The sequence below is a fragment of the Euprymna scolopes genome, chromosome 44 (assembly GCF_053919585.1).
Source record: "Euprymna scolopes isolate OS-2025 chromosome 44, ASM5391958v1, whole genome shotgun sequence".
In the NCBI taxonomy this organism is placed as follows: domain Eukaryota; kingdom Metazoa; phylum Mollusca; class Cephalopoda; order Sepiida; family Sepiolidae; genus Euprymna; species Euprymna scolopes.
In genome coordinates, this window is record NC_136525.1 from 34230415 (window position 1) to 34240414 (window position 10000).

At 33.4% G+C, this 10000-nt stretch overlaps 1 protein-coding gene across 2 annotated transcripts in view; it reads left to right on the plus strand.

Moving 5' to 3' along the window:
- The window catches only part of LOC145268783 (uncharacterized), a 275311-nt gene that overhangs the window by 180695 nt on the left and 84616 nt on the right, over positions 1-10000 (plus strand). For both annotated transcript variants that reach the window (XM_080124395.1, XM_080124396.1), the window contains exons 3-4: positions 2966-3016; positions 7491-7549. In XM_080124395.1, coding sequence (XP_079980521.1) covers positions 2966-3016; positions 7491-7549 — 110 coding nt within the window. The remainder of the gene's footprint in view (positions 1-2965; positions 3017-7490; positions 7550-10000) is intronic.

Here is a 10000-nt window from a genome sequence, read left to right on the forward strand (position 1 = left end):
CAGACCCAAAGTGGGTTTCGATGTACTGCATCTCATCAGTGACGTGCTCCGACATAGGCGCAAATCCAGGTTGTCGTACTCATGAAGTGTGCAATACTGGCAACCTAACCATATGGGCCATGGCGGAATCTATTGGCTATACCTTGATTTTTAAATTCTTTTCTTTTTATCCAGTTCTACATTCTACGATGTAGCAAGCAACGTATCCTATACAACTAAGATAGTTACTGCTGGTATGCAGGCGGTAGATATCACATCTAAAAACCTTAACTGAAATTAGCCGACTCCCCAGACACAATTTCGGAACAACCTTATTTATTGAGGGACATCACGTCCCTATGAAGGATGAACCGCTTTTTCTACAAATATTAGACATTAAGAGGAGATTATAGATAGATATATAAATACCGGTTCACATACACATTTCACGATAAAACTAAAACCCAGAATTAGATAGAATCGAGCAATTGCATCGACAATGTCCTTTGTCGATGCAATTGCTCGATTCTATCTAATTCTGGGTTTTAGTTTTATCGTGAAATGTGTATGTGAACCGGTATTTATATATCTATCTATTATCTCCTCTTAATGTCTAATATATATATTATATATATATATATATAGAGAGAGAGAGAGAGAGAGAAAATAAAAAAGGAACAAACCGTATTATGTGTTCACCAACGTTTCGTTTTAAAATTAAATTAACGACTATATGACGTCATTAAAATTTCCTTTCTCTTTAACAGCGCCAGCCCCCCTTCCTTTTTGAATTTCCAACATCAATTTTTCCGTTTCTCTTAAATAGAACTGCGTCACACTGTGCACGTGAAACTTTTTCAAATATTTTTTGTACTGGTATATTTTTTGGTTTCTTAATCTCATTCACCCAGAGGAAGTCTCGAAATAAAGACGAAACGTTGGTGAACACATAATACGGTTTGTTCCTTTTTTATTTTCTCTATTTTGTCGGAATACTATTTCCATTATTTTCATCATATATATATATACAGTGATGATCATATTTATTGGCACGGTAAAATAAAAGTTAAATTTTGTCTAATAAATTCTAAAAAAGGGATTAAATTAAAGAAAATAACAAAGTATATTATGTATTTTTAACTGGCCTTTCCGATGCAGCAATCGGATTTTAGAAAAAATAAATAACAAAGGAACAACAAACATAATTGCAAAAAACCCTTGTTCAAAATTATTGGCACGATTTATTTAATAATCAATTGTATAGCCTTTGGCCTTGATTACCTTCCTCAGTCGCTTTTCATAGTTTACAACCAAGTTGTTGCACTCTTCAGTAGTAATTTTAGCCCACTCTTCCTGACAATAATCCTCCAATTGAATAAGATTCTTAGGCTTCCTTTGCATTACCCTCAATTTTAATGTTCTCCATAAATTTTCAATTGGATTAAGGTCTGGGCTTTGTGATGGCCACTCCAAAACATTAATATGATTGTCCTCAAGCCATTTCTTAGTCAGTTTAGCCGAATGCTTTGGGTCATTATCTTGCATGAACCACCAACGACGACCAGGTGAGAGCTCTTTAGCAGAGTCTTTCAGGTTTTCATCCAATATTTTAACATAATCTTCCTTTTTTATGCTACCTGTGACCTTAACAAGTCGCCCTGGTCCAGAGGCAGCAAAGGATCCCCAAAACATCAAACTGCCTCCACCGTGCTTCACTGTGGGTATGGTGTTCTTAGGCAGGAAAGCTTCGCCAGATTTTCTGTAAATATAAGACACTTTATTATGGCCAAATAACTCTATTTTCGTTTCGTCAGTCCATAGAACACGTTTCCAGAATGCAACATCTTTATCAATATGACGTTTTGCAAAGGCTAGCCTTGCTTTCAGGTGCATAGGCTTCAATAAGGGAGTCTTTCTCGGACGACATGCTTTTAAACCAGCTCTCTTCAAAACTCTACCAACTGTATGTCGAGATACATTCACTCCAGAGGTGCTCTGTTCATCAACAATCTCCCCAACAGAGATCCTTGGGTTTTGTTTTACTTGTCGAACAATTTTCCGTTCATCTCTTGGGGAAAGAATCCTTTTTCTCCCTCTACCCTCTAAACTCATAACGTGGCCTTGCGATTTGAACTTGTTTATTATGGCTCTAACAGTGGATTTGGGAAGGTTTAGCTTCTTTGAAATCTTATCATAGCCCTCCCCATTGGTATGGCATGCTACAACAAGCTTCCTGACGTCTTCGCTGTGTTCCTTAGTTTTAACCATGGCGATTGAAAATTATAATTTAGTCACTTATGATAGTTTAAATAAATCGCTATCTAAAAATTATCTGAAAAAAATTATTCACTGAATTAGCGTTAAACAAGCATAATATGGCTATAAAAAAGTTCAGAAAGCACGTAAACCAGAAATTGATTGATATTATACTGATACTAAAAGAAAAACAAAGCCGTGCCAATAATTTTGAACAAGGGTTTTTTGCAATTATGTTTGTTGTTCCTTTGTTATTTATTTTTTCTAAAATCCGATTGCTGCATCGGAAAGGCCAGTTAAAATACATAATATACTTTGTTATTTTCTTTAATTTAATCCCTTTTTTAGAATTTATTAGACAAAATTTAACTTTTATTTTACCGTGCCAATAAATATGATCATCACTGTATATATGACGATTGGATTTGCACACGCATACATACACACATGCACACACACGCATACATGCACACACATGTATACACACACACACACACACACACACACACACACACACACACACACACACACACACACACACACACACACATGCATACACAAGATTCAAACAAGCCCAGAGTTTCATATTAAGATTGATTCAATTTTTATTTATATATTTTAAAAAAAATTAATTTTTTTCTTATATTACCTTTTTGTGTTTTTCAGGTCAATTAAAATTGTCAATATATGTTTTTCAGGTCAATTAAAATTGTCAATATATGTTTTTCAGGTCAATTAAAATTGTCAATATATATGAACTGTGGAATGTTAACAGTAAATGGTAAGTCTCTCTTATTTTCATGCACCCTAACTCTCTCTCTCTCTCTACCTCTCACTCTTTCTATCCCTCTCTCTTTTTATCCCTCTTTCTGTTGCATAGGAGACATTCATATTGATGAGGGGAAGATACATTTATACCGTTCTCATGTGTTTCTTTTTATAACATATATTAGAGGGGGGGGTGATCAGTTCTTTTAATACAGGAGGGGACAACTCATTACTTATGATGGAGAGGGGGACACATTACTTAGGATGGGTTATACAAAGTTCATGCGGAATGATGACACAAAGACGGCAGTTACAAAAATATGATGATGTTCTTTTGTTCCATTTGACCAGTTAAAATGATGATGACATCCAGGAATTCAAAGTCGTTTCTACATGTTTAATGTTCTAACCCTTCGCTTCTAAAGGGGGACCCTCCTCATGTAACCTCTGTCTGGCTGACTGTGCTGACTTCGATCCGGACTTGACTGCCCTGATCTTCGTCTCCCTCTGTCTAACTCATCTTTGACTCTAGCTCCTATATTGAACTCATTTCTGCCATGACGTCATATGTGTGTCTGTCAACGTGATCGACCCACGTGGCCTAAACGTACGTGGTTCGGCATATGTTTCCAAACCATTTCTGCAGACAAAGAATTCTCACTAACCTATTTTTCAATATGTCTTTAAATTGGTTGTTCTTCTCTAGCTGACCTTATTTTAATTCAGTTTTCATAAAAAAATTGAACAATCAAAATACCTTTTACAACAACATATCTAAACTATTTTATGTGAAACTGAACAATGCGAAATTCCATTTCTGAACCAAAGTTCAAATCTCGGTCCATCCTAATCTCATTTTCACTTATCTAATGCTTTTCTTACTTACAAGAAGAGGGGAACCTTTTGTAACATTTCTTTCTGTAATTCTTCCCCTATATTTCTTTTATCCTTCTAATCTTTCTTAATCTATTTCTCTCTCCTTCTCTCTACTTTTCTTGCCTCTCTCTGCCCCCCCCCCCATTCTCCGTACTCCTTCTCTTTCTACCTTTCCATTTGTCTCATTTCCTTTATCTTTATTTTTCTCTTTTTCTTCATTGTTCACCCCTCTCTCTCTCTCCATCTATTTATATCCTATATATGTTGCTTTGATTTCTCTTTTTTTTTCACTTCTTCTCCCTCTCTTTCTCTATCTTTACCTCCCTCCTCAAACTTTATTTATTTCAAACTTAATCATGATACTAAACCAGTATACCACTCCTTCTCTCATCGTTTCATTCTCCCTCTTTCTTGTCTCCCTCTCTCACTTTTCCTATCTTTCTCTATCCCTTCCTCACACTTTGTTATTTCAAACTTAATCAAACAAACCCATATCCTACTCCCTCTTTTTGTCTTAATCCTCTCTCTCCTCCTCCCTTTATTTCTCCCTCTCTTTTTCCATCTTTATTTCACTCATCCTTTTTTCACTTCTTTCTCTTTCTACTCTCTCTTTCCACCTGTATCTCTCTCATTCTTCTATCACTCCATCTTTTTCTCATACTTTTCCTCCCTCTCTTTCTCTAGATCCCTTCCTCCCACTTTACTATTTCACACTTCAATAATCTATAATCGACAATTTGTCATCATGTCTTCAATTTTATATTTAATAATTTAAAATTTAAACAACCTTTAAAAATTATTGTAACTTTTTGTTTAAATAAACATATAAGCATTTTTATAAGTAGATTCTTTTTTTTTTTTAGCCTATAACTTTGATTTGCTGTCTAATACAATGGTACCTCAGTACTCATCATAATTCGTTCCAGATGTTTGTTTGAACATCGAAATGAACATTTTGACAACAGAAACGATATTTCCTCTTTAAATTAATTGAAATAAAATTAATTGGTTCCAGAATTTAAAAGTCCATTTTATCTGTAAACTTTGAGGATTTCATGCATTTAATGGTGAAAGAATGTCCATTTCTTTGTTGGTCAAATAATCTGTTTAGCTTCGTGTAAAGATTTTACAAGCAAAGTTTTTTTTTCTCACGCAATTAATTACTGTCGTTCTGAGATATGCTTTGTTGCTTCTACTGACCTTTATCTTTACATTTTGGACACCTCAAGCTCCTTTGCCGTCCCACGCAAAAAAGGGGTTGACCAATTAAATGTGGTTCTGATGCCACGCTGATGTGCTAAAATTAACTCAGACACTGTCGAAGGGGTTGTTATGATGCTTTTCTAAATATAACTTGTTGCAAAGTCCAAACTTGCTTGCTGATGTTGTCAGAGTGGGGTTGGTTTATCACACTACACTTTAAACGTATCATGAAAAGTATGAAATATGTTCCATTGAGGAACACCGCTGCTTGTTTACATTCAAAGTGAAGCCGATGGTTCGAACTCCAAAATCTTTTTTTGACTACCGAGGCAAAAATATCTCCAACTTTTGGTTTGAACACCAATTTGTTCAATCATCAAAACATCTGACAACCGAGGTATCACTGTATTTTGATATTTAACTTAGGTGTCAATTTTGTATTTAAATAGTATTTATAATTGCCTGATATAGCCTGTATAAACACTTTTCTAAGTAGAATATATTTGCTGTATAAAATATTTGTTTCCTCACTTGGTGTTGATATTAAACATTTCTATTTGATGTCTAATCCTAGTGCTGATAATGAGACTTTATGCAAATGAAAAAAAAATGGTATCATCTTAGAAACGATCGTACAATGATTAGTTGTTGATGCTGAGTTCTTGTTGGTGCCCAAAAGATTTTTGCATAAATCATTTTACCATTTGCTTTATATAGATAATACATATATATATATATAGTCTTATTTGTAGTATTCCGAATTTTACTGGGTTTATATAATTCAATAATCGTTCATATACCAAATAAATTTTAAGCCAAAAAGAGATGACTTAAACTATAAGCTACAAAATTATCATATTTCATAATTGAGCATTCATATTTTTTTTTAACAAAAACCAAGACTTCAAAGAAAGAATTGATAACAACCAAAAAGTGTATTTCATTGTTAATTACAATTGTTTCAAGACTATTCGGACAAATCCAAACATTATGTGGGTTGAAAAATTTCACAAGAACAGCCTTTCTTCAGACTTATTGAATAAAAAACACTTTAACAATAAAACATTATGCAAACCATTTCCCTTATAAGAAAAAGAAATATTAAATAAAAGGCTGGATGCTATACAGGGATGTCTTCACAGGAATAGATTTTTGCTATCATGTCTTAAATGTAGCTGAGAGAAAAAAACATTCTGGGAAAAATAAAGGTTCTCGATGGAAGGCCAAAGTTGATATAGAGTTAAAATAGCTAAGAATGATGTAAATCAGATGTGATGAATGATTCAAATCTAGCAAGCGAATCTGGAATCTAATATTCTACACTAGAAACACATTTTTAGAAATAAAGACAATGGATTATTAGGTAAGAAATTTAGATCTATGATAAGGATTAACAAAGATTAGCAATATTGTTTCAAAACTGAACACAATTTTAGTCATATTGATAATGAAATAGTTGATACCGCTTCTAGATCAATAAAATAGCTTAACAAAAATTAGCAATATGAATTGAACAAAAAACAAAAACAATTAATAATTAAAGATTGGAGATTAATCGATACTGTTTTTAGATCAGTAAAACTTGAAAAATCCTAGCTTTTTAAATAATACTCTTGTTCTAAACGATTAAATCCAAAAACCAAGGTGAACCTCAGCTTTCATGGAGCTAAAGATTAGATTTATTATTAGAATACTTATTAATGGGATATGTGTTATTATTAGATAAGTATTTAAGAACTTAATTCCCGAATTGTTATTTTGTATTAAAGTCACGCATAACCTCAGAAAATTATGGTTGGATGTCAAACGTAGGTTAAATCTTTGGTAATAAAATTAATATCATGGTTAAGATATTCTTTACAAACTTATATTTGCCCGGTGAAGAAAAATAGATAAATAAATTAAAAAAAAAAAAATAATGATAATGCCTTTCATCAAATTCCGAGTGTGTTCACAGTATCATGTCAGCTGATAATAAGATAAGAATTTGATAAGAACTTTAGCTTTGTTTCATGCCAGTCATGGCATATTTTCTCTCCTCAAAATTTGAAAACGTTGGAAACCTTTTTAATTTTTGTATTTTAATTTTTCTTGCCTGATGAAATCAAATATGATTGAAACAGTCGGCACATCGTAGCAAGATATGACTGTATTTACATAAAGGATAATGAAAAAAATATAATTTGCTCTGTTTGATTGAGCACTATCAACAATCTTTGTTGAAATTCAATTATTCTTAATTTTTGGATATTTTTCTACCTGGAATACATATATATATATACATATATATATATATATATATATATATATATATATATATATATATATATATATATATATATATTTGTGTGTGTGCATGCATGTAAAAAAATAACAATGATGTTCTTTTCACTATTCTATGTTTTCAGTGCAATGCGCTCGGAATCTGCGATCAAAATGGAAATCTCAGTGTGATTCTATTGTTAAGGTAAGCTAAGATTAAACACTTGATTGCCGAGGGGAAAATATTTAATATAACAATGGAAATTATTTGTCCGTATTTTTGTGATGTAGGATTTTCTTTATTGCTTTTTATATTCAGACTGGTTTCCTCATTTTCAGTCCAACTGGGGATCATCTTTGAATTAAATATTCCCTTGACACTTCCTGCTTCGGAGGAAGATGGTTCAATCCGCATAGGACGAATGCCATACAGCAAACAAAAAACAAACAAAACTGGGAAAGCTCTTCAGCTCCTCACATTTAAAACTCTTGCATCTGACCTGTCTTGTCTTGAGGAAGACAAGTAAAGTTGGAAAAAAAATGTCAGTAAAACCTGATGAATACAGCAACCCTTCACTTAATACAAGCTGAGAATTGTTAATTGACAAAAAGCGAAGACAATCAAGTAAAATATTTGTTGCTGGCTATCTTGCTCTTGCTTGTTGCTGGATCTCAACATTTTGAACCGAGAGAGAGACTTAGCTGTCGTACAAAGCTAAGACTCTGTAACATCATATTTGTATAGATACTCCCTCAGACATTTGGGCTCATGGATTTTAAATGTCTGTGGGAGTGGCACTCGTCTGACAAGACGTTGCAATCATCATGTATGTATGTGTGTGTGTTTGTAAACATTTAACCAATAAACTCTTAACCTACTGGCCGCATAACACTGAAATTAACAGGAAATAGTAATCATACACCAAGAATGCTTTTTAATGAGTAAAATCTTTGTTTGGATGGATGATAACGTGTACAGAAATATGTTGGCAAGTTGAAGTGCAAAATATTCATTTCAACTTAGCGACATATTTCTATTATTTTTGCACATGTGAAAACTCATTCATAGCTTGAATTGGTTTAATTTGAAATGTTTCTGTCAATAGCTCAAACAGTAGGGAATGCGACTGAAGCACTAAATGTTTTAATTTCGATTCTAGTTGATGGTACCTAAGTCACGTTTTTTTAACTTTTGAAATCAGTACAATATATTAGGTACAATGTAATAATCAATAAAGAATTGAATCTTTAATCATAAATACGAACTCTGAATGAATTAAAATATATTTAAGCGTATTTTATGACCTGCTAGTAATTTAATTAAAAAATATATTCATGTATATCCTGTCTCTCTTCCTCTTCCTCTTTCTTTCTATCTCTCTCAATCTCTTTCATGTTTTTCAATGAGGGAAGAATTGCAATTCAGTTGGATTTTGGATGCTATTAGCAATAGGTTGTCCCGATGCTCAGTCAAAAATCTTCCATCTTTAATGTTTAAATAAATTTTTATTTTTATAAAACAACTAGTAGGGATGCCTGGCGTTATCCGGGTGTTTTGGAGGTGTAAAAAAAATTTTTGAAGGAAGGTAGGCTTGAACCCAAAGTTTTAAGGCTAAGGCGGAAAAAAACAGTCTGACACGTTACTGTGGCGCTAAATGAGAAGTGAGAATGAGTGAAATTAAACGCCTAAAAAAACAGGTGGTTGAACGACAACGTGTGGTTTTCTTGGTCAAACACCATGCCATATTAGTAGAGAAATCACAAATTTTGTAACATCAATGTTGATTATATAAAAGATACAGATGACGTTGTTTCGTAAATCAGACATATTATAATCTAGGAAGTATATAAAAAGTTCTAAGAAGCAGTGACCCCCTTGAGCGACCCCCCCCCCCCCAAAGCCTTTGGCGGACATACAAAAAAGATGCACACACACACATTTTCACTTTTATATTATAGATGTGTCTGTCATTTATTTAACACGAATGTTCAGTTCCAACACAGCGGTCCTGCCAATAATAATGCTGGGAGAAAATTCAAAGAAAATACCTGTCAAGCAGATATGGCTGACGTCATATCAACTCATTAATCTAAAGAGAATGTGCTTATCATTTTTTTATAGTACCCAGGACATAACAGCTCTTCAAGAGATGTTCCCATGATGCAGAAAAACCATGCTATATTCTCTGGCAAGCAATAATGTCATAGTGCTATTCAAAATGACAGAACAGTCAGCACTGCTGCTAAAGAATCTCATTGGTGCTCCACATGCAAGAGATACTTCAGCGCTCGGATTGAACTGACAAGTCATCTCCAGACCCACCAAACAACTGCATGGTCACAGTCAGTTTTGCAAGTGATGGATGAACATCATCACAACCACCACTATCACTATCATCATCATCATCATGTACATCTTCCATCATAAATTTTAAATGAGCGACAGATTCAAAACGGAACATCATTTCAATAAACTTGATTTTCAAACCACATTCCAAATTTTTACTATAATCCAATATATAAATTTATGTTGCCCACATTTTAAAAGTTGGACCATTCTTTTTACTGTTGGGGCACCATTTATCAAGGTCAACAGCCACTCAAGGATGAGAAGTAATGAGATGAGAGTGAATGTTGGCTGAAAGTTGGGGAACAA